The 26028-nt window shown below is 38.4% G+C and overlaps 1 protein-coding gene across 5 annotated transcripts in view; it reads right to left on the bottom strand.

Annotated features, from left to right (window-relative positions):
- Positions 1–26028, bottom strand: part of WDR70 (WD repeat domain 70) — a 280993-nt gene that overhangs the window by 27442 nt on the left and 227523 nt on the right. For all 5 annotated transcript variants that reach the window (XM_069555882.1, XM_069555881.1, XM_069555880.1 and 2 more), the window contains 3 exons: positions 20187–20286; positions 16744–16828; positions 14514–14652 (listed from right to left, as the gene is read on the bottom strand). In XM_069555882.1, the coding sequence (XP_069411983.1) occupies positions 14514–14652; positions 16744–16828; positions 20187–20286 (324 nt within the window). The remainder of the gene's footprint in view (positions 1–14513; positions 14653–16743; positions 16829–20186; positions 20287–26028) is intronic.

Below are 26028 nucleotides of genomic sequence, written 5' to 3' on the forward strand. Positions count from 1 at the left end.
ACCTGATCTTTTTTTATTTTTATTTTTATTTATTTATTTATTTATTTATTTATTTTTTCACCCACCTGATCTTCACGGAGATACCCCTCAAACAAAAATGATTAAAGACATTTTCTCTGCTCTTCTAAGTGAGCACGTGCCTATCCATTTTTTCCCCTCCACATTCCTCCAACTCTAAGGAAGTTCCATCAGAGGGCCAGACAGGTAGCAATTGTCACTCTTCGCTGAAAATCTTCTTAATCTCCCTTCTTCCCTGCCCCAAACAATTCTCTCTCTGATAAACCAGATAGAAGCCCAATGGTGAAAAGAAAATGTTGTGGCACTTTTATAAATGTAGGGATTGTTGAAAACAAGCAAACAAGGAAAAGCATTGCTCTATACCTGCCATAAATATCTGGTACAGATGCACAGATTATGCTTTTTGAAAAGAAAGTGAAAATGTCACTAGCTCAGTTGTCTGACTCTTTGGGACCCCATGGACCGCAGCCAGCCTCCTCTGTCCATGGAATTCTCTAGGCAAGAATACTGGAGTGGGTTGCCATTTCCTTCTCCAGGGGATCTTCCCAGGGATCAAACCCAGGTCGCCTGCACTGCAGGCAGATTCTTTACCATCTGAGCCACCAGGGAAGCCCTGGTGAAAACTTTTTGAAAACTGGCATTTAATTATCAAATTAAGTCCTATCAAACTCATGGAAAATACATTTATTAAAGTCAGTTTATTTACAGACTCTGTTCTAAAATTAAGGTAACTGTTAAAGCAGTAAAAATCTGGAAACTGGTAATTGTCCTTGGCACAAAATGAATCACATCTGTAGCTGATAATAAATTTGCCTAAAGAATTTCATCACGAGAAAAAGTTCTCAGAGAAAATGGAAGGTCTCTTGGGTAAGAAAATTAAATACAATCTTCTTCATCTAATTCAAAACACTAAATGGCAGTTTGCTCCAGTCTGCTATTTGAGAAGAACTTACAAAGGCAGAAAAAAAAAGCACAAATAATGACTGAAGAAATCTGATAATTATTTTGATTAATGACAGTCTAGGAGCAGGAAACAAATAGGTGGAGGGAAGTTAAGAGTCCCCAGGGTGAGTGACGCCAGCGGTGGGTCAAGGCAAATACCCACCTAGAAGCACTCACTGCAGGCACATCCCCAAAATTCTCACAGAACTCCCTACTGGTGGGCACAGGATGGACCAAGTGTGCCGAGATATGGAGTCCTGGGGGGCTGAGACGGGCTAGGGCGCTATAGCCTCAGGCAAGTTAGCGCCAGCACAGAGTGGGTCTGTCTGTAATATCACACAGTACCTTCTGTTATGAGCACCAGGCTGTGAAAAAGCCTGGGAAGCACTGCCTAAGGCCATCTCTCTCGATCGAATCCACACAGACCCAGACCACTTTACCCTTCTTCATTTGGCAATAGTTTGAGATGGGCATAAAGATAATAAGCATAAATCTTTTATGTAAATAAACAAAGCACAAATGGATAGAGCTTTAAGTCCCTAACTAACTACTAGGCAGAAGATATATACGATCAGATCTTAGAAATCATCAAGCATGTAAAACCAAAAAACTGTAGGAGAACCTGAGTCTTCAGAGATGAACCAACTACACAGGATATGTAAAGCACTATTTGTTTTAATATAGTATAGGTAAAGAAGTGTTACACATTATACTCTTTTATTGAGCCCTTTGTGGGGTGTCTCTAAACCCCTCATCATACAAGATGATCTAGCACTCCAGAAAAGGGGAAAACACTATCCTGGGACTATGAGTTAATTATAGAACTCTTTGTTTCCCACACTAATATGAATTGTGAAAGTCTGGCCAGAATTCTGATAGAACAGCTGGAAAACTTGTTACCAAAGAGCACTCATCAAATTCTGGTTGGGAGAGGGAAGTCTGCCATAGAAACTCCTACAAGACATGAAGTCCTTTACTTGGTCTTCTCTCAGTGGGGTGTGGTGTGGTGCTGGAGTTGGACCGCAGAGCCCTGTCATTGCTGTCTTATATGTTTATACGTGTTATAAAGAATAATGTGTCATTTTGAACATCGACAAAATTGACCTATCTACAAAATCAACCTCTCTCTTTTTTTGACATTTTATGGAGTCCAGTATGTTTCTCCTTCAGGGCTATGTTATCTATTAGGTGAGTCTTCTTCCGGGTTTGTCATTTATGGCAATCCCATCTATACAAGGAAGTATATAGATCTGCTTAAATGCCAATTATATAAAACACCAAACTCTTGTGTAGAGAAGGAAAATAAAAAGTTTCTAATTAATCAAAAGGGAAACACTGACTATTTCTCTTGTTTTGAAGGACTACAAATAGAAGTAAAACAGTAACACAAACATTTCCTTAAGACTGCTGACACCAAGTAAGCAGAGGATGCCTTTTAATACAGCATGTTGCAGAGTTAAATGACACTAGAAAATGAATAAACTATGAAACTGAACAAGACCTTCTTTGACTCCTCATTCTTCAGTGATTTATGAAGCCTGAAGGAGGATCTGATAGGCTCTTCATAAGATCAGACCTGTCAACCTTAAAGGAAATCAGTCCTGAATATGCACTGGAAGGACTGATGCTGCAGTTGAAGCTCTAATACTTTGGCCACCTGATGCAAAGAACTGACTCCTTAGAAAAGACCCTGATGCTGGACAAGATTAAAGGCAGGAGGAGAAGGGGACGACAGAGGATGAGATGGTTGGATGGCATCGCCTACTCGATGGACTAGAGTTTGAGCAAGCTCTGGGAGTTGATGGACAGGGAAGCCTGGCATGCTGCAGTCGACGGGGTCACAAAGAGTCAGACACGACTGAGCAACTGAACTGAACTGAAATGAGATCGTTGTCAAATACATAACTATAGGAATAGACAACTCACTATAGGCTTTGAAACAGGATTCCTACAGTAAACATTATTTCAAAGAAGAGAATGTTGAATAGAAAATCTAAATAACCACTCCTGAACTAAGAGTCTACTGGTTAAATTTATAAACTGTTCTTTGAAAAGAGACTGGAAATAAGAACAGAAATGAGGCGATAAGCATATCAGAATTTGTCTTCTCTTCTAAGGAAGAATAATGACTGGACTTTTGATAAAATACAGTGACAAATTCCAACAAATAATTTTTACTTCAAAGCAGAGTGTGTTCTACAAAATAGGCCCAGGAAACAGATCATACTCATTAACAATATAACAACCAAAACAAATTATATTCATTACAGTTTTAGATTACCAGTATTTTAAGCATCCACAGTAAATTTGCTTCCTCTACTGAACTCAAAACATAGCTATTTTTAGTAAGACTGAAAAAGGATCATCTTAAGTTTTAAAGAAGCAGACAAAATCTGTACTTCTTTCATCGAATCTAAAAGAAAACATATTTATGTTCTGAAATTCCAAATTAATTAGAAAAAACTATTAATAAAAATCAAAAGCAAGAGAAGCTGGCATGGAATAGGCTATGATATTAAGTACCAATAAGAATATACTAAAATAAATATAATAAAAGGTAAAGCAAAATTAACAAATACATGTTCACCAAACACCTACTATGTGCCATATATTGTTCTAACTCTTTGGAATATAACATTCTGGCCATTCACATGGCACCAAGGAGCCCCCTTACTCCAATTTGCTCACTGGAGAATCTAGAAATGATTGAGAAAAGCATATCAAAGGTAAAACAGAAGTGTTGAGAAAATACAACCCACAAGAAAATGTTAAAATAACAATATCAACTAACTTTGGTTCACTTAGACAAGAGAAGACAGAACAGTAACTTTATAATCTTCAAGGAAACAGAGGATGTTGACCAGCTGTTTTCCAATTCCTTGAGGACTAGAGTAAAGGATGTGGGCTGTAAGCATGAGAATGTAGGCTAAAAGTAAAGGGGAAAAAACAGCTGATGGTAATGAGAGTTTTTATAAACAGAAATGAACTCTTTAGGGAGGTTGTAAAATCTTCTGTCAAAAGTCTAATTTTCATATAAGAGAGCTGAGTCGTAGTCCTCAGGTAGGCAAGAAGATGGGCTCTGGACAACAATATTGAGACACTAAGCAAAAACAATTTGCCTGCAATGCAGGAGACCCTGGTTTGATTCCTGGGTCAGGAAGATCCCCTGGAGAGGGGATAGGCTACCCACTCCAGTATTCATGGGCTTCCCTGGTGGCTCAGATGGTAAAGAATCTACCTGCAATGTGGGAGACCTGGGTTTGGTCCCAGGTTGGGAAGATCCCCCAGAGGAAGGCATGGCAACCCACTCCAGTATTCTTGCCTGGAGAATCCCCATGGACAGAGGAGCCTGGCAGGCTACAGTCCAGGGCATCACAAAGTGTTGGACACAACTGAGTGACTAAGCACAAAGCAAAGTCACAATATGCCTGATGCCCCAGCTAATGAAGCAAAAGCCAGCAGCTCTGCTGTGGTACTTACATGAAGGGAACTTATCACCAGCATAGGAGAGGCGACTTGCACTAGGACCAGAGAGATCAATTTATTTCCTATAATGTGAATGTCCCTGCAAATGTGTGGTGGTCTTAGACAATTCCTCTTAGGCACATCTGCTGCAATTTGTACTATTTAACTATTTAAATACTATTTAAACACTGTATTTCATACAGTGTTTCCCATCATTGTTATCATTTTTTAATTAAAAAAAAATTTCCTGGTGCTGGGTGAAATAGAGGGATCACATTCCACTCTGTCTCTTTCTCTGAATGCAGTTATAAAACCCAAATTTGAGGATTTTGAAAAGTAAATAGGAGTAGGTGGACTGGGAAATTAGTCCAGAACTCAAACTACACTGAAGCAGCATCAAGTTTACTATTTCCCCCAATTCTGGTACTTCACCCTACCTCCTGGCCCCCTAAAAAAACTGTGATGAACAAAATATCAAAATTTTAAATTAAGACAGCCTCAATTCAACTCACTTTTCCTTTTGTCTCACTCAATATAGCTTGAAATAGTAGTGTTACTGTTCCCATTTTTATTTAGAGTTTTGGAATTTTACTTGTCATGAATTTTTCGCATTAATTTTATTTTTTATAATGTTGCATTAAAATGTTATTTTATTTTGATTACTGAGTTTTTTGATACCTTGAGTCTGACTCTAGTCCTGGCCCTGCCTCAACCTATAGCTCATTCTATCACACAAAAATTAGCTCAAAATAAACCACACACCCAAAAAGAACCACAGTAAACCATAAAACTTTTACAAGAAAACACAGAAGAAAATCTGCATGAGCTGGGGTCAGTCAAGGAGTTCCTACATGTGACAGCAAAACTACATTCTATAAAAGAAGAAAAACTGATAATTTAGACTTTATCAAAATTAGTTTCCTTTGAGGGACTCTATTAGGAAAAAGAAAAAAACAAGCAATAGACCAGGAGAAAATATCCCAAGAACTTGGTATTTAGAATATATAAAAGACTCTCAAAATTAACACTAAGAAACAAACCTGATTTAAAACTGGGCAAAAGACTTGAACAGGCAGTTCACCCAGCAAGACATAATCACAGAAAATGAACACATGAAGATATTCAAGTCTCCCACGTTGCAGGCGGATTCTTTACCGCCTGAGCCACCAGGGAAGCCTATGAATGCTGGAGTGGGTAGCTTATCCTTTTCTCCAGGGGATCTTCCCGACTTAGGAACTGAACCAGGGTCTCCTGCACTGCAGGCAGATTCTTTACCAGCTGAGCTACCAGGGAAGCCCTCACTGGTCATTAGGAAAACACAAATTATAACTATGATGAGAAAGCATTTCAAATACCTGTTTGAATGTATAAGATAAAAATGTTACAATACAATGTTGGTGAGGATGCGGAGCAAGTAAAAAACACATATACTGTTGGTGGGAATGCAAAATAATAATGCTTATCTGAAGACGGCTTGGAAGTTTCTTATAAAAATAAATAAACATTCATCATACGACCCAGCAAGCCTATTAGGTATTTTCCCTGGAGAAGTGAAAAACTATGTTCACACAATGAATGATTGTTATTGTTGTGGTTTAGTTGCTAAGTCATGTCCAACTCTTCTGCAACCCCATGGCCTGCCAGGTTTCTCTGTCCATGGGATTTCCCAGGCAAGAATATTAGAGTGGGTTGTCATTTCCTTCTCCAGGGGATCTTCCTGACCTAGGGATCTAACCTGTGTCTCCTGCATTACAGGCAGATTTTTTAGGGCTGAGCCACCAGGGAAGCCCACAAATGAATGCTTGCAACAGCTCTATCCAAAATCTCCCAAAGTTAAAAATAATCAAATGTCCTTTAATAGATAAACAAACTGTGCTATATTCATACAGTGGAATACCACTCAGCAATAAAATGTTAACAAGTAAGTGATACGCACAACTGACCTCAATGAATCTCAAAGGATGCTGTTGAAAGAAGTTGATCTAAAAAGGTTACTTACACTATGAGTCCATGTACATGACATTCTTGAAAAGTCAACACCAAAGGGATAAAGAACAGACCAATGAATAGCAGGGATAAGGAGCTGAGAGTGGGAGAGGGGTGAGAGTGTGACTACAGAGGGATGGCACAAAGGAGTGTTTGGGGGTGACGGAACTGTTCTGTATCCTGACTGTACTGATGGGACTACAGGAACCTATAGGGGCCAAAAATCACTTTAAAAATAATAATCAGTACTACTAAACTTGTTCCTTTCATTTTCCTTATGTGAAACATTTTAAGATTTGATAAGGTAGATGCTGGGCTTCCCTAGTGGCTCAGCAAGTGAAGAATCCACCTGCAATGCAGGAGACACAGGTTCAATCCCTGGGTCGGGAAGATCTCCTGGAGTAGGAAATGGCTACCCACTCCAGTATTCTTGCCTGGAAAATTCCAAGGACAGACAGCCTGGTGGGCTACAGTTCGTCGCAAATAATCAGACGTGACTGAGCGACTAAACCACCACCACCACTAAGGTAGACATTAACAGTTAAACCACCGTGAAATTGGTGATTTCTTTCCTTTCTACTCAACTGCACTCTTTAAATCCTGAGAACTGCTATGCTGAAACATCCATAATATAATACTGTTAGGTGCAATGAGAAGTAATTTAATCACACCTTACAGACAGCAGTCTAGTGTCCTGTACACTGTGAGGTAAACTTAGCTGGAGATTCCAGCTGAGTTCCAGTCACTGTTAAAAATTGAACTCTGGCGTGTATGCTGCCTCTTTAAGGAAATTTCAAGAAAGGGTTTATTAAGTCAAATCACAAAAGTAGTAAAATCTCAATATTGTTTTTCCATTCTCTTTTCATTGCTAATTAAAGAAAATATTCTTACAGAAAGTGGCACTGACTGATCACTGTGCTTTATAGTAAAGCATTATCCTAGTTACCAGGCTGGAAGCTAGCTCAGGACCCAGGAAAAAGGCAGTACTGGAAAAAGAACCACGTAATTGCTATGCTGGCAAATGGACACTGAAACTCCATCATCCTCTATTTACTCCCAGGTTCCCTATCAAATATTAATATACCTCAGAAGGCCAGGAAATACACAGTGCACACATACCCTTTTTTGTTCCCAGTGAGCAAATGCTCAATAAACCTAGGTTGAGTATACTGTCGTATCATTTGGCAATGGGAGAAGAGACACATTTTACTAAACACAAACATACTGATCAGGATCCATCTAGAATTTACATTGTTTAATCTTCCCAAGTAAGTGAATTTCATTAAGCTGATATTGCTTTATTCAAAATAATACATAATTCAAAGCAACTGCTATTTCCTAGCCAACCAAGCAGCCTGATTGCTCTTTAATAAAAATCAGATAATGGAAAGCTAGTTTAACTCAAAGCCCATTTTTTCCCATTCCCTTGTGCTTCACATTAAAAAAGGTTTCACTGTATTTTAGAAAGCAGATAAATGCCAAATATAGTCTTTCTTTCATTTTCAGTTGGCATTTGCACTGCCTATAGCTCAAGTTCCCTCTGTGTACTCTTTTCCTTAAGTTCCTGATTGGGCAAAGACACCACTTGACTTGTCTATTTCTAGAAAACATTTAAAGAGGTGCGATTCGGCCCGAGCTGGGACTAGTAAGACAGATCATTAGTCTATTCCCAGTATAAATTGGAAGAACAGAGGAGTTCTTCAACTCCTTCAGAGACCAGCGTTCACAGGCACAGCTTCATTAATTCATTAAATTCAGAGTAAATTCCCAGACTAGCTATATCTGTATTCAAATATGAGAACAAAGACACATTCCAAAGCCAATTCTGAGGACTCCCTGGAATATCCATTCATTTGAATGGCCTTTCTGCTCTCCTTCACGTATACAAATAACATGGGGTAACTGCAGTGTGAAGAGTCAGCATGTCCCTTATACTTAATTAGATAAACAGCTAGATTCATGAAGGGCCTATTACTTCACGGCCCCATTATATCCATTTCTCTCTCTTCAATCTCTTTGGATTCAAGAAAACAATATTCTTCTCTAATAAGAAGACAAAAACTTTAATATAAAATGGAAGTGGTAATCCTTTTATTTTACGTTACATGTCATATTAACACATATAGCAATCTTTTGGATATCAAAATTTTTTAATGTAAATGTCATATTTGGTATAGTCTGTGGATAATATGATAAGATATGATACTTTCTCAGTGATCCCTTCTATATTGTTATACTACTTTTATAATCAGAAAAATTCAAAATAAAAAAAAGCTAATCTGAGGTTTCCCTGGTGGCTCAGTGGTGAAGAATCTGCCTGTCAATGCATGAGATAAGGGTTCAATCCCTGATCTGGAAAGATCCCACATGTCATGGAGCAACTAAGCCCACGTGCCGTAACTACCGAGCCTGTGCTCTAAAGTCAGGGAGCTGCAACTCCGGAAGCTGGCGCCCCAGAGCCTGTGCTGTGCAACAGGGGACGCCACTGCAGTAAGTCCACGCACCCACCGCAACCAGAGAGAGGCCCCCGCTCCCCACTTGCCAGCAACAAAGATCCAGCAGAGCCAAAACTAAATAAATAATATTATATATAGAAAAGGCTACTCTGAAGTGTCCTCATTGCAATGTATATGGGAAGAATGTATGTACATATCAAGAGTCAGATCTTACAAGGTGAAGAAAAATAATGTGAACTCAAGTTCTCTTCAGAACTTCACCTAAATTAAAGAAGGAAACACAGTTGGTATTTTTATGGAAATTTTGTTTTCTTAAAGCAATCTCTTTTTTTACGCAATATGGACCTTACCTTCTTATGCAATAAGCTATCTTTATTAAGTCAGATAAATGGGTCTAAAATAAGAAACTTTCCCACCTTTTGGTAAATATATAAACTATTAATTAACATGCTTTTAACAATAATCATGTATTTTGCAACCATGATAATTAAGGGGTAGAGAAAATAGCCTGTAGATAGGTAGGCATGAAGTAAGTGTGAAGAATCCAAATTTTATCTCTCCAAGGAAAAGATTCCAGAGAACAAACAAGGGTAGAACTCTACGATAATCCTGTTCTTTGCCATCTGGTCTCTTCAATAATTAAAAAATGTTCCTAAAGATACTCAAATATTCTTCCAGTTCAGTTCAGTTCAGTCGCTCAGTCCGACTCTTTGCCACCCCATGAATCGCAGCACACCAGGCCTCCCTGTCCATAACCAACTCCCGGAGTTCACTCAAACTCATGTCCGTCGAGTCGGTGATGCCATCCAGCCATCTCATCCTCTGTCGTCCCTTTCTCCTCCTGCCCCCAATCCCTCCCAGCATCAGGGTCTTTTCCAATGACTCAACTCTTTAAATAATCACAAATGAATTATTGTCTTCCTTAAAAGATCTTTACTATAATCTTTCTTATATAGGTACTAGGATTCTCAATCAACTTTGAAATGCCTAAGGCAGTCTAGCTGAAAATGCCAAATCAAGTTTCTCTAACCTTCCCTTCTGTTCAGCAGCCAAATGCTAGCTCAGCTGTGTGAGATGCTATAGCTATGTTTTAAAAATAGAGGTTTAGTTATTCTCTTTCTTCTCCTTGCTTTGTTTGGTCGGCATTCACAGACATTGAGGTTCCTCAAAAAACGACTTAAGCAAACAAACAAACTAGAAGAAAAGTCAGGATCAAGTGGGAAATTTCTTTTTTCCTCCTTACTTAAGGGAAGTAAGTATCTCTTAAATTACTGTCCAAAGTAACTGAGGAAAAGAGGCCCCATTTCAATGATGCCAGGTCAAACCAGCTTTATTTCACTATGCTTGGGTGACAGTGTCAGTGGTAATATGCTAGCACAATTGCATACACCATGTCCCTTGATTTATTTATATGAGGGAAAAAGGAAATTCTATTAGTTATTCTGCAACAAAGTATAATTTGATGAAAAATCACTAAGCTAACAATAGTTTAAAATGTATTTCAAAGCATTTCCCAAAATACTTGGAACTTTGAAAAGACTGAAAATTTCCTATGTATCTTCCAAACGTAATTACTTAAAAAAAAAAAAAAAAGATAGGTCATCTCAAATTACATTTTGTCCATCCCTTTTCTCCAATGCTTTTCCCCCACATAAAATAGAGTAATGAACGCTGTTTACACAATATATAAAAACTCTAGGGTCCCCTCTTACACAACACAAAAGCGAGCTTATAAACTTAAGATCAAATTATATTCTGGAATTTATCTTAAAAAAGAGGCTGTGCACATTATTCAAATTACAAAGAATTAGATAAATGAGGATATGCATTTTTTTCAACTTGAAGAAACAAAATTAGACTACAAAGGAAACATCTAAAAATAATTTCAGCAGAACTGTAAAATGTCTACAAACATCACAGAGTAAAATTAGTAAATATCAGACATTTGCCATCTGCTAGTTGAAGAGTTTTGAGATTCTCTACACTGAACAGAGAAAGAAAAATTTTCAAAAAATATGACAATGCAGTTTGTAACTAAAACATTTTTTAAAAATTTGTTTCAAACATAAATATGGAAAATATAATTGTTATATTTTTTAAAGATATTTACTGTTAAGATTACAGGACAGTTTGTAGTTATTAGGAAATTAATTATACAGATTAACATTCTCTAACTGAAAACAGTGTTTGGTTCCCTATTTACGTTGTGAGCTTGGCATTCCAGTATATAACTATCTAGGGATTTATTTAGTTTTTAAAAAGACTGTGAGAAAATCATACTTCACTGAAGTAAATGGCTTCAGGACAGCTCTAACACATCCACTGCCTGTGCCAGGTCAAAAAAGCAAACAACTAAATGCTGATGTTAAGAATATGAGATGCTGTCTTCTATCTAAATTAAAATCCAATAGAGTAATAAGTACCTTATTTTACCAGTGTGTGGCATTTCCAAAGAAATGACAATTCTGCTCTTTTTGTTCCTTAACAGTCACATTGACATTTCTTACAACAGGGATTTGAGAACCAGGTTTTTATTTATTAAATTAATTTTTATTGGAATATAGTTGCTTTATAATGTTATGTTAGTTTCTGCTGTACAGCAAAGTGAATCAGCTATCTGTATACATATATACTCTCTTTTTTGGATTTCCTTCCAATTTCAGCCACCACAGAGCACCGAGTAGAGTTAGAGCTATACAGCAGGTTGTCATTAGTTATCTACTTTATACATGGTAGTGTTACACGTCAATCTCAATTTCCCAATTCATTCCACCCCCTCAACATCATGGTATCCATATCTGGTTTTTAATGACAAAAATACAGTTAAATAAAAGAGGTGGGTTTTGGTCCCTCTAGCACAGTGTCCAGCCTCTTTATCCATCCCAAAGAACGAATTTGTTTATCTTCTTACATTCCAAGAAGATGTAAAACTTAAGAAAAAAGATCAAAGGGGCAGTTTAAAATCCCTTTAGCAGACCATTTTACAATACAAACAGAAAACAATGCTGTCTGATGTTAACAACCAAAAAAAAAAAAAACAACCCAGACAAATCCTAAATCAATAATTTAAAAGGCCACTTTAATGTGTATGGTGTTGTCCCTATTTGAAGCTCTCTCTTCATCCATCTATTAAAATGGATCTCAAAATCTGTTATCTGACTTTCTGAAGATAATTCAATATATGGTAAATTCTATTTCCTTAATGAACTCACTCTTCTGTTTGTTTCTTTTCACTTGCTCATCCCTGAAATGCTCTGGTTTCCCAGGGCTCATCTCCTCTAAACTTTATGCCCTTTTCTGTGATTAAACTAATCAGCCACCAACATTTTAACTGTGACCCATAAATACTTCTCCCCCAAACTGTGCTTTTTTTCTTCGAAAGCACCAAAGTTATTTACTCATCCATCTACTGAACATCTCCACCCAGACATCCTAAAGGTGCTTTAAATTCAACATACCACTGACAGACTCAGTGTCTTTCTTCTAAAGCCTTTTTTTTAAATCATAGGGAACACTGATTGACCCAGTCTCCTAAATTACTATAAATAAATACTATATCTTGGAAATCTCACTTTCACACTTCAATAAAAATTAACTTCTAAAACCTGGTTCTGAATGTGTTATTCCTTTGCTTTAAAAAAAAAAAAAAGACATAAGATAAAGTCACTTTCTTATCATGGTATACAAGGTCAGTTTACCTTTCCATCTCCAGATATTTCTCTCCTGCCTTACTCCTCAAAGACACACCTGTGGTCTACAACATGCATTACTCGCACTTCCCAAGTATACCATTCATTCATTCAATAAACAAGCGCCATCTGTGCGCTAGGCACTGTTCTAAGCATTGGGGTTCTGCAGTGAACAAAACAGACAAACTTTCTGCCCTCATGGGCTTACATCTTGGTGAAAGCAGACAGACAAAAATCAAATATATAATAGGTGAAGAGGTGGTAAGTGCTATGGAGAAAAAGATCTAGCTAGAAAAGCAATTCAGAGCAACATAACAAATAGCATGATCTGTAAACTTAAGACTTCCAATCTACATGTCTTTGAAAGTACAATCATACTTCTATATCCCTTAATTTGTTTACATTTCAATTCAGATTTTATTTTAAAAATATAACCCCATGAATAATATTGAGAGGCACAGTCATCAAGAGCCATTAAAAAAATAAACATCTTATTTCTGGAGTGACCAATCATAAAAATTTCATATTTTGAGATTAAAGACTCAATTAAATTAAGACTTAATTTAAGTCCAGGCTCGATGCATGAGACAAGGCGCTCAGGGCCAGTGCACTGGGACGACCCTGAAGGATGGATGGGGAGGGAGGTGGGAAGGGGGTTCAGGATGGGGGACACATGTACACCCATGGCTGATTCATGTCAATGTATGGCAAAAACCACTACAACATTATAAAGTAATTAGCCTCCAATTAAAGTAAAGAAAGAAAATTTTTTTAAAAAGAGTGTTTTTCTTTGATTGCAGTGTTTCAGTTGCCATCAGGATGCACCCCAACAAAGTATTATTTGTGCTGGCATATTTCAAATTATGTCATGAGATTAGAATCTATAAAACTTAGGCACTCATCTAGAATTAGTCTCATTGTCAGTTCACTGTCTCTAACTAACTACACCATGGCTTCAAATTTAGGGCCTACAATTTAAGACTCCATAGTAATACTAGAATATTAGAGACAGGAATTTTTTGCTGGTGATTTAAAAACAGTGGTCCGATGGTCTGAATCATGTAAGCGCATGGTATGTCTCAACTGTTTACAACGAGCTGAAACAACTGGAGAAACCTATAGAAGAGCAATGCTTAAGATAGGATATTACGAAAAGGATCTGATAATGAGCCAAAGAAAACCTGAAGAGACATTAATTGACCTGTTTTGTACTCAGAAAATAACAGTGATTTGCCTTCCCATCTAAATAATACTACATACTTTAAAAGACTTTAAAGGAGCTCAGATTTTCTTCTGGGAATCTTCACTATTACTGCATTACATATGGCTCCACTCTCTAGATATCAATGAATGAATGAATGCCTGCAGGCTCACATGGTGGTGTTTTCCTACTTATGTACATATGTAAAGAAAACTTAAGGGGGTGGGGATTTGGTATCTAAATCTGAAATGCTTTAAACTTCCAATAATGAAACAGAAATTAAACTCAGTAGAAGCCGCACCTTACCTCAATGACAACTCTGACAAGGAAAATTCTGACAAAGATTTCAAATAATGATATGCTTCGTCACATTCTGAGGGTGTAACTTTTCACTCTGTCCATAATCCCTGAATCCTTATAAACACACACACTGTGGGACGCTGCTTTCTGTATGCTACATGATGATCTGCCTCTCCTCTCCTGAAACTGGTTGGTAGAGAGGGTAAGCATCCCAGGCCCAGCTGAAATTCTGACTATGGTGTGTGCCCACAGGAAATACTGGGTCAGGAGGGGGTAAAGTGTAGGTAAGCCACTCTGCAATGTACTTACTAATAATTCCTGTATTGGAGAAAAAAAAGCAGCTACCACAGCACTGGAAGGGCAAGAGCTTATGTTCTGTTTCAAAACCAAAACCAAAGATGGCTAGGAGGCAAGCTTCACTTCCTTCTCAAGGCTGGGAGGAAAGAAAGTACATACCGCATCTGTGATGTCTATTTCATACACCCTTTGGAAAGTCCTGCGCTCGAAGAAGACAAGCTTGCCGCTGCCACATCCTCTTTGAACAGATGTCCCAGTGACTATGAGTTTATCATCTGGACTGAAACAGCAGTCAGTCCTACAGACAACAAGAGTTTATAAGGTTAGGTTTATGACCCCACAACAAAGCAGTAGTAATTAGTTAAATAAAACATAATCAACATCATTGTAAAAAGAGACAACTCTTATACAGGGTTTATAATACATCAGACACTTACATTAATTTCCCCATTTTACTGATGAGGAAACTGAGGTGGAAAGAAGTGAAATGAATCTTGTCCAAGATCACAAAAGTAAGTGGTGCAGCTGGAGTTCGATTAGTCTGACTCCAGAATATGTGCTCTAGTTTCTAAATATTATAGTATCTTTTACTGTAAACAGAGTGTGGGAAAAAACTCAATATTGACATTGATCCTGTCTATACACAAATAGACAGTGTATGACTGTCTAAGTGGTAATGATTTTGACCAGTTTGAGAACTATTTTCATTAGCACTACCTCTCAGATAATCTGAGTTTTGTCAAGTCAAGCACCGAGCAATGAGGAGCAGCCTGCACCGCTGGAACCTAACCGATGGCTATGATTCAACAGCTCTTGAGGATGAGAGGTCCAGCCATCTGACTGTGAATAACCTAAGACATGAGCCAAAGACATTATGCAGTTAGCATTACTTGCGGCAGGCACTAGGCTCAAAACATTCACGTTGGCTATAAATTCACATTTGTTTGTCCATCTGTTTGTTTTAACAGATAAACACCATGGGCCACAGGCCATGTTGGAGTTAGTGCTCTGATATTATACAGCTTCCTCCATTTGCTGCTTCCATTACCATTGTGCTCTCCTTGCTGGTCATCATTTAATACAGATGTGAAATTTTATTTCAACCAAAATAGAAAATTTTGCTTAGGCACCAACTGTGGGACTTAGAGATCAAATCCCAACCTCAGCTGCTTGCAGAAAAATCTTTAAAGCTTCAGTTATCAACTTAGCAGAATGGAGATTATAGTGTTCACCTACCCAGAGCAAGACAGTCTGAATAAGTGAAGGTTACCAAATTATTGATTGGAATGATGATAAGAAAAATTGAAGCATAATAGATAAAGGTTCAGTAACTATGAAAAATTGCTTTCATGGTTGTTGTTGATCAGTCACTAAGTCATGTCTGGTTGTTTGAGATCCCACGGCCTGCAGCACGCTAGGCTTCCCTGTCCTTCACTATCTCCCAGCGTTTGCTCAGACTTCTGTCCATCGAGTCGGTGATGCCATCCAACCATCTTGTCCTCTGTCACCCACTTCTCCTCTTGACCTCAATCTTTCCCAGCATCAGGGTCCTTTCCAATGAATCAGCTCTTCACATCAGGTGGCCAAAATATTGGAGCTTCATCTTCAGCATCAGTCTTTCTAATGAATATTCAGGGTTGACTTCCTTTAGGTTTGACTGGCTTGATCTCCCTGCAGTCCAAGGGCCTCTCAAGTCTTCTCCAGCACCACAGTTCAAAGGCATCAATTCTTTGGTGCTCAGCCTTCTTTATGGTCCAACTCTTACATCCATATATGACTACTGGAAAAACCACAGCTTTGACTAGAAGGACCTTTGTCAGCAAAGTGATATCTCTGCTTTTTAATATGCTGTCTAGGTCTGTCATAGTTTTTCTTCCAAGGAGCAAGCAATTTTTAATTTCATGGCTGCAGTCATTGTCTGCAGTGATTTTGGAGCCCAAGAAAATAAAATCTGTTACTATTTCCAATTTTCCCCCATCTATTTGCCATGAAGTGATGGGACCAGATGCCATGATTTTAGTTTTTTGAATGTTTAATGGTATGAGGATTCAAATTTTAAAATAAAGACAGGCCTACTCTGTCATTTAAACACTATCAAAAGAACAATCCTTGAAAATGTTTTTACTATCTCAAGACCCTAAGTGTGCACACAATGTATATATTCACACACACAAACACATGAACATACATCATTTCAACTTCAAAAATAAAATCTTATATTCTGAAGAACATACAAAATGAAAGGAAAAATAAAATGCATCTTTCAAAAACCTATTTCAATCACTCTCTAGTCCCTTTTCTAGATGATCTAAGACATATACTATAAATTAACATGAAGTTACTTTACAATTCTCCTGTGCTTATCAAATATTAAAAATATGCTACTTACATTGGGAACATTGTGGGAAGACCTGAGGCAGAAAAGAGTGGCTTATTAAACTGTCGGATGTCCCATAATTTTAATGTATCATCACCTGATAGAGGAATGAGAAAAAAAAAAGACAGAAAATAAATTTTGCAAAAAAAAAAAAAAAAGAACCAGTTCCATGTTTAGAATTTGCTAAACTTAGTATATAACTTTAAGAATAGGATGGGTGAGAGGAGGTGGGGGAGGAAGGGAGGGAGGGAGAGAGAAAGGGAAGAGGCGGGAGGGAAGGAAGAAGGAAGCAGATGCACATAACATGTTTTACTGTTTAACTGGGGAGCCTGAGAACAGTACAAAGGTGCAGGATAATGAACTAGCCTCCTAGAAGTTACTTTCCAGATTGATGTAGCATCTGTAGGCTAGGAGGAACCCTGGAGAATCTCTAAAGAGTGACTGTCTGCAGAGCAGATGGTAGTTTCCCTGTGGTGTATTTGTGCAAAACTTGACTTCTTAAGAAGATATTAATTTAACAACCATCAGGACTGAAAATAGTGCAATTCACAACAGATTCTTTTTCCCACTTGTGTGTGGGTGAAAATATCCATTAACATCAATGAGGGTGAGCCACGTGATTCCATTCCCTGCAGGGTAACTCAATTTGTGCCTCTCATTCTTCACCTTGCTGGGGAGTACAGCTTTTCCAAGCCATTTAAAGTATAATGAATGTTCTTTAAAGAATTACTTTTGAAATATTTCTATAAGGCTACTAACTAATTCCTGTCCATAATGAAAGCCAGAACTCTTATAAGTAATACCTTTGCTGTTCTTGCTCCCCAGTGTCCAAAGCTGAGACCTGCCTCAATCCCTGCGGTCCAATAAGGAATTAGTATCAGATGCAAGTGAGGTGAGTGGAGAGCTCAATAAAAATCCCCATTCTCTCTCCTGCGACCCTGCCTCCAAAATCCAACTTTTGGCAGGTGCATTAATCCACAACTGGCTGGATTAGAGACCTGCTTATACTGGAAGAACTTGGTAACATCTATGTTTTTGCTTTCAGCCTTTTTAAAAAAAAGGTTACCCATCCTCACAATCCTCAGACAAAAAGAAAACATTAATCTGTATTAAACAGTTTAGCTAGCCTGGCAGGTTCTGGAGCTAGCAGGGGCACCTCACAACACCCTGGGGACTTTGCTGAACAGAGAAATGTCCATCTGGCATATTCTATACATCCAGGAAAGAAAATGATGGACTACAGCAGACATGTTCTGCTGATGACATGTTACCCAATAGCTAGTATAGGATGGAAGGGGAAAGGAAAAATTATCACTAAAATGTCTTTGAAATGGAATTAACCTCATACTTCTAAGGCAGTAATAGCCAACTGGGTAGGGCTGACCTATTTCAAACGCTACAGGAAGAATTTTTAAAGTATGCGCCTCTCTTATTCCCCTTGTTTCTCCCCACTCTACTCAGGAGATTTGGATGTACCACTCTAGAGATGTAAGAATGAGTGACTGTGAGAATTTTCAAGTAGTGCACTTACCATTTTAAAAGCCCTCCTGGAGATTCAGATATACTCTTGGGCTAAAAATCACTGCTTGTAAGTAAAGAGTATAGTGTGTGCATATGTGCTAAGCTACTTCAGTCGTGTCCGACTCTTTGTGACCCTATGGACCATAGTCCCCCAGGCTTCCTATCCATGGGATTCTCTAGGCAAGAATACTAGAATGGGTTGCCATGCCCTCCTCCAGGGGATCTTCCTGGCCCAGGGATCGAACCCACATCACTTATGACTCCTACACTGGCAGGTGGGTTCTTTACCACTAATGCCACCTGGGAAACCCACAAGGAATACAGTATATAGTATTAAGAGTCATCTGAGGACTCAGATAGCAGGTTAGACAACAAGATCCTACTGTATAGCACAGGGAACTCTGCTGAATGTTATGTGGCAGCCTGGATGGGAGGGGAGTTTGGGGGAGAATGGATACATGTACATGTATGGTTGAGTCCCTTTGTTATCCACCTGAAACTATTACAACATTGCTAATCGGTTATATTTCAACACGAAATAAAAAGTTTTTTAAAACAAAACAAAAAATAGGTTAGAATTGCCGAGCCAAAATATATATTTTTATGCATATCCATTTTGCCATGTATACCATAAATGGAAAATACATGTGCATGTGCTCTGATTTTTAAAATTACGTGAGGGTAAAATATATAAGGCTTCCTGGGAAGAAAGGATTGGAATGGATTCCCCAAGGGTAAAGGAACACGGACCAGTTAAACTAAGGGTAAAGCCATGCTACGTCTGTCTTCCTCACTTTCACTAAACCCTATCAGTTCAGTTCAGTTGCTCAGTCATGTCCAAACCTTTGCGACCCCATGGACAGCAGCACGCCAGGCCTCCCTGTCCATCACCAACTCCCAGAGTTTACTCAAACTCATGTCCATTGAGTCGGTGATGCCATCCAACCATCTCATCCTCTGTCGTCCCCTTCTCCTCCCACCTTCAATCTTTCCCAGCACCAGGGTTTTTTCTTCATTCAGGAAAGGAACTCCGTTGTGATGTCCACAGTTTATACCAAGCACCTAGCATAATGCTTAGCTCAGAGTGGTTACTCAACATACAGTAGTTAAGTGAAAATGAATGATGTGAATAAACTATGTGAGAGAATAAATATAACATTGCTAGATTCATTTGGTCTATGGAATAAAGACTGAATCCTTTATGTGATATTTAAGGCCATCTATAACATGGCTCCAACCTCCTGAAGCCTGATTCTTTCCTCTCCCCAAAAATAGGCCTACTAGAAGATTCTCAGGCACACCCCACACTTCCCCCTAACGCTTTGTTCATAAGCTACCCTTACTCTTCTCTTATTTCCTTGTATACCACTTATTCATTTGAGAAAGATTTAGCAAAAAGTTAGAAACAACCTACACTCAACCATGTGAGTGTGGATAAGTCAACTTGTCAATACAATACGATCACAGAGGATTACATAACTATTTTAAAAATAACATCCAGATATACAACTTTTTATTAACTAAATTGAGTTAGTGTTTAAACTGAAAAAAAAAAATCAATGGTCGGCAAATAGAAGAGTTTGAAATACCAGACCCAGAACTATAAAATAATATAGAAAGATAGAATATCATCTACAAAATTCCATAATGTAGAAGCAGAGGTCATCCTCAGAGGTTCCAAACACTGATGAAATTTGGAGGTAAAATCGAAACTGGGGCAAAAAAGTACATATTTTCTAAATTTTACTTGGTAATTTCCAATAAAATAATATTGCCATACTGAAAATGCATTGTAATAAAAAAAACTAGACTGGCAAAGGCCATTAACAAAAGCACAGCTAGCTTTACTAAGTGCTATTAGTGTGATATTTGTTAGCGCTAAATATGATCATTTTACATATAGAAACACATCAAGAAGAAAGCTTTTAACCTACCTCCACGAGAAGCAAGGACAGTACCATCATAGGAAAAAGTCACGCAAGAAGTATCTGTGCCTGGGTCATGAGCTTGTTTATAGTGGAATTTCGGATGAACCTGTTTGAAAAGACAAGTAAAGTGCTAACTTCTCATCTGAATCCCAATCAGAACAGTTTTGTGGCAAGAATATTTTATTTTATCATCCAGAAAATGATACATAACAGCTATAATTTCACCTGAATATAGTTTTTTTTCTTAAATTCTGGAGAAATTCAAAGGGCTTTTAAAACATCCATTTGCTTTAATAAGAGAAAGGAAGGGACAAGGTTAAAGTTCTAGTAGCAGGAGGTATTTTTCAGATTGCCTCAGCAAGCTCTGAGCAACACAAGATTAGCCCCACACTTAGTTCTTCTTCTTATACTTAAAGTTTTAGGGACCATTTCCTATAGTTATCTGAATGAATAAATATAAATAAAAATTACTAATGAATATATTATTAATGCAAAAATATCATCGCCTTCCTAGAATATGTCAGACACTGTGCACATGGCTGTAAGTCTTGAACCATCTTTAGCGCACGCGTAGGATAAGGCTGTTGATAATGATGACAGCTAACCTTATTCAGTACTTACTATATCCTAGGCACTATATCCTTCACTATCTTTTACCTATGGTGTTCTCAATTACTCTGCAAGATTATCTGCATTTTACAGATTAGAAAACTAAGCACAGAGAATTAAGTACCTTAAGTACCTGTACCTAATGGAAGTTCTTGACTTAAATTCTTACTTATGACCTTACTAATACTGCTAACTGTATTGTTTATATATCACCTCTTTTGCAAAACTGTCATTTCTTGTATCACCAAATGTGTGACTGGGCCTCTGGCAAAAATAACAATGATTAAGCAACTTGAAGCATTTAGTCAGATGTGTAGTTCTATATGAGATCAATGATTGTAATAATGTAACTCTAGATATAGGAAGAGGAAACAGAAATATTTTTCCTGTATAAAAATATTTTTCCTTTTATACTAGACTATAAAAGACTAGTAAGACAGGTAGGTGACCAGAGACTTGGCTACTGTTAACAGCTTACCAGTTGGCACAGTGCTAAGGAATCTGCCTGCCAATGCAGGAGATGCAAGAGACGGGTTCAATCTTGCATGCAAGTAATGGGTTTGATCTTGCATGCAAGTGATGGGTTCAATCACTGGGTCAGGAAGATCTCCTGGAGTAGGAAATGACAACCTGCTCCAGTATTCTTGCCTGGGAAATCCTATGGACACAAGAGCCTGGCAAGTTACAGTCGATAGGGTTGCAAAGAGTCGGACATAACTGAAGCGACTGAATATGCACATATAATATACCAATCAGGTGGGATACAGAACATTAAAAGGTACAGAACCCATAGTAGCCATATCATATAAACTTCAGCATGAACCCAAGAGCAAGCAGGCAGTTTCATTTTGATTGAGATTTTTATATCAAATCTGCTCTTCAATTATTAACTTCACTTTTTTCAGTCACTAAGTATGTCCAACTCAGAGACCCCATGGACTATAGCATGCCAGGCTTCTCTGTCCTCCACTATCTCCCAGAGTTTGCTCAAGTTCATGTCCATTGATTCAGTGATGCTATCTAAACATCCCAACCTCTGCCACCCTGTTTAGAGAGGAATTTAGGATGAACCTGTTTGCAAAGACAAGCAAAGTGTTAACATCTCTTCTGAATTCAGACAAGAACAGTTGTAGCAGGAATATTTTATCTCATCATACAGAAATGATATATAATAGCTATATGTAAAATCTTAATTTACCTGAATATAGTTTTTTTTTATTCTGGAAAAAAATTCAAAAGGCTTTTAAAATACCCATTTACTTCACTTTAACCAATAACAAAAGTTTTATTCCATGAAATAAACTGGATAACCAGAGATCTTAAAATTGCATAAAACATCAATAGATGGACAATCTGCAATGAAAAATACACCCACATTTTGAAAACAAAGTCAACGTGATTGAAAAACACTTCTGGCATAATATGGGAAATCTAAAGCTACAACTTCTCCTTTAACACCTTTTATAATCATCACAGGCAAAGTACATCATTCTTTAAGGAAGTTGAGATTGTTAGCTCCTTTATATATGCTTCCCATTCTTACAAGTGCCTTATGTTAGACTTGGAGAACATCAAGTTTCAAGCACTCACAGAGATGGGAAATGCAAGCACAAAAACCTCGTTTTAAAGGCCCTCCCTACAAACTTCCAACTGGTAAAGACACCCTTTCTGAGCAGCTGGGCACAGAGCCTCCAGCAGTGAGGAACTCACTGCGACACAAGCAACATTAGTGCATTTGTCTGGGGGGCTCTAACGGTAACACCTTTCTTAAACTGGATCCAAGGCTCCCCTCCTTCTAACATCTCCTTGTGAGTCCTCGTCCTGCCTTCTTTGGCTATGCTAATCCTAGTTTCTCCTCTCTAACAGAGACTGTCAAATTCTCAAAGAAAAATATGACGTCTTCCTCAAAGTCTTAAAAATATACCATTTTCTGTAATTTCTAAATAATCCAAACACTCTATGGTGGTAACCATAGAGTAAACCATGTAAACCATGAGTTTACATCCAGCAGATTCCAATAACTTTCTATCACTCTACTATGTATCTATCAATGCAAGAGGAAAGATAGCCCTGAAAAGCATCAAAACATGCTTTGCAATTAATAAAAACAGTGGAATAAACTATCTTAAATGAGAGAATTTAAATAAATTGCTAGGCTGAAAACTGGGGAAAATTCAGTAGAAAGAAAACTGGTCCTAGAGCCAAGTCAACCTGACCTAAAATTTCAGCTTACTACATTTTAGTTCGACCGTGGTCAACAGGCTTAATTTTTCTGTTCCATATTAAATACTTTATTAATCTTGCAAATAACATGCCCTACACATCTTCCTTTCACTCTTACCCTTTTCCTCCAACTCCCAAAGAGACTGAGTTGCATTTAACCTACTATCTCCCTGCCTTGTGTCCACAGCACACATTTATTCAGTCTGTAGTGGGCACCTCCTCTCAGAAAGTTGCTACTACCAAAAATCAAACTCTGAGAGCAAGATTAGACAAATGCTAGGCTACTTAACAAACTAGGCATACAAACATCTAACTGTCCTCTCAAATCTACCCCTGCTGCTAAGCTGCTAAGTCACTTCAGTCGTGTCCGACTCTGTGAGACCCCATAGACGGCAGCCCACCAGGCTTCCCCATCCCTGGGATTCTCCAGGCAAGAACACTGGACTGGGTTGCCATTTCCTTCTCCAATCAAATCTACCCCTAGGTCCCCCTAAATAGATAGGGGATTCAACAGATTCATTGAGAATCTATTTTTAAGCTTAGTTATAATCAAGCTTAAAATAGCTGGAGTGTGAAGTCAAGTGGGCCTTAGGAAGCATCACCACGAACAAAGCTAGTGGAGGTAATAGAATTCCAGTTGAGCTATTTCAAATCCTAAAAGAGGATGCTGTTAAAGTGCTGCACTCAATATGCCAGCAAATTTGGAAAATTCAGTAGTGGCCACAAGACTGGAAAAGGTCAGTTTTCATTCCAATCCCAAAGAAAGGCAATGTCAAAGAATGCTCAAACTACTGCACAATTACACTCATCTCACACGTTAGCAAAGTAATGCTCAAAATCCTCCAAGCTAGCATTCAACAGTACATGAACCGAGAACTTCCAGATGTTCAAGCTAGATTTAGAAAAGGCAGAGGAACCAGAGATTAAATTGTCAACATCCACTGGAACACAGAAAGAGCAAGAGAATTCCAGAAGAACATATACTTCTGCTTCATTGACTACACTAAAGCCTTTGACTATGTGGATCACAACAAACTGGAAAATTCTTCAAGAGATGAAAATACCAGACCACCTTACCTGCCTCCTAAGAAATCTGTATGCAGGTCAAGAAACAACAGTTAGAACTGGACATGGAACAATGGACTGGTTCCAAATTGGGAAAGGAGTATGTCAAGGCTGTATATTGTTACCTTGCTTATTTAACTTCTTGATGAAAGTGAAAGAGGAGAGTGAAAAAGTTGGCTTAAGCTCAACATTCAGAAAACTAAGATCACAGCATCTGGTCTCATCACTTCATGGCAAATAGATGGGGAAACAGTGGAAACTGGCTGACTTTTATTTTTCTGGGCTCCAAAATCACTGCAGATGGTGATTGTAGCCATGAAATTAAAAGACGCTTACTCCTTGGAAGGAAAGTTATGACCAACCTAGATAACATATTCAAAAGCAGAGACATTACTTTGCCAACAAAGGTCTGTCTCATCAAGGCTATGGTTTTTCCAGTGGTCATGTATGGATGTGAAAGTTGGACTGTGAAGAAAGCTGAGTGCTAAAGAACTATGCTTTTGAACTGTAGTGTTGGAGAAGACTCTTGAGAGTCCCTTGGACTGCAAGGAGATCCAACCAGTCCATTCTGAAGGAGATCAGTCCTGGGTGTTCTTTGGAAGGAATGATGCTAAAGCTGAAACTCCAATACTTTGGCCACCTCATGCGAAGAGTTGACTCATTGGAAAATACTCTGATGCTGGGAAGGATTGGGGGCAGGAGGAGAAGGGGACGACAGAGGATGAGATGGCTGGATGGCATCACCAACTCAATGGACGTGAGTTTGAGTGAACTCTGGGAGTTGGTGATGGACAGGGAGGCCTGGTGTGCTGCAATTCATGGGGTCGCAAAGAGTCAGACACGACTGAGTCACTGAACTGAACTGAATTGAGAGTACATCATGCAAAATGCTGGGCTGGATGAAGCACAAGCTAGAATCAAGACTGCCAGGAGAAATATCAATAGCCTCAGATATGCAGATGACACCACCCTTATGGTAGAAAGCAAAGAGGAGCTAAAGAGCCTCTTGATGAAATGAAAGAGGAGAATGAAAAAGCTGGCTTAAAACTCAACATTCAAAAAACTAAGATCATGGAATCTGGTCCCATCATTTCATGGCAAATAAATAGGGAAACAGTGAGAGGATTTATTTTCTTGGGCTCCAAAATCACTGTAGATAGTGACTGCAGCCATAAAATTAAGAAAACGCTTGCTCCTTGGAAGAAAAGCTATGACCAACCTTTACAGCATATAAAAAGCAGAGACTTTACTTTGCCAACAAAGGTCCATCTAGTCAAAGCTCTGGTTTTCCCAGTAGTCATGTATGGATGTGAGAGTTGGACCATAAAGAAAGTTGAGTGCCAAAGAATTGATGCTTTTGAACTGTGGTGTTGGAGGAGGTTCTTGAGAGTGCCCTGGACTGCAAGGAGATCAAACCAGTCAATCCTAAAGGATATCAGTCCTGAATACTCACTGGAAGGATTAATGCTGAAGCTGAAGCTCCAAAACTTTGGCCACCTGATGTGAAGAACTGAGTCATTTGAAAAGACCCTGATGCTGGGAAAGACTGAAGATGGGAGGAGATGGGGGCAACAGAGGATGAGATGGTTGGATGGCATCACGAATGCGATGGACATGAGTTTGAGTAGGATCTGGGAGCAATATGTGAACTGTGAAATTCCAGATGTTCAAGCTGGTTTTAGAAAAGGCAGAGGAATGAGAGATCAAATTGCCAACATCCGCTGGATTATCAAAAAAGCAAGAGAGTTCCAGAAAAAACATCTATTTCTGCTTTATTGACTATGCCAAAGCCTTTGACTGTGCGGATCACAACAAACTGTAGAAAATTCTGAAAGAGATGGGCATACCAGACCACCTGACCTGCCTCTTGAGAAACCTGTATGCAGGTCAGGAAGCAACAGTTAGAACTGGACATGGAACAACAGACTGGTTCCAAATAGGAAAAGGGGTA

Source organism: Ovis canadensis, chromosome 16, assembly GCF_042477335.2.
Source record: "Ovis canadensis isolate MfBH-ARS-UI-01 breed Bighorn chromosome 16, ARS-UI_OviCan_v2, whole genome shotgun sequence".
In the NCBI taxonomy this organism is placed as follows: Eukaryota; Metazoa; Chordata; class Mammalia; order Artiodactyla; family Bovidae; genus Ovis; species Ovis canadensis.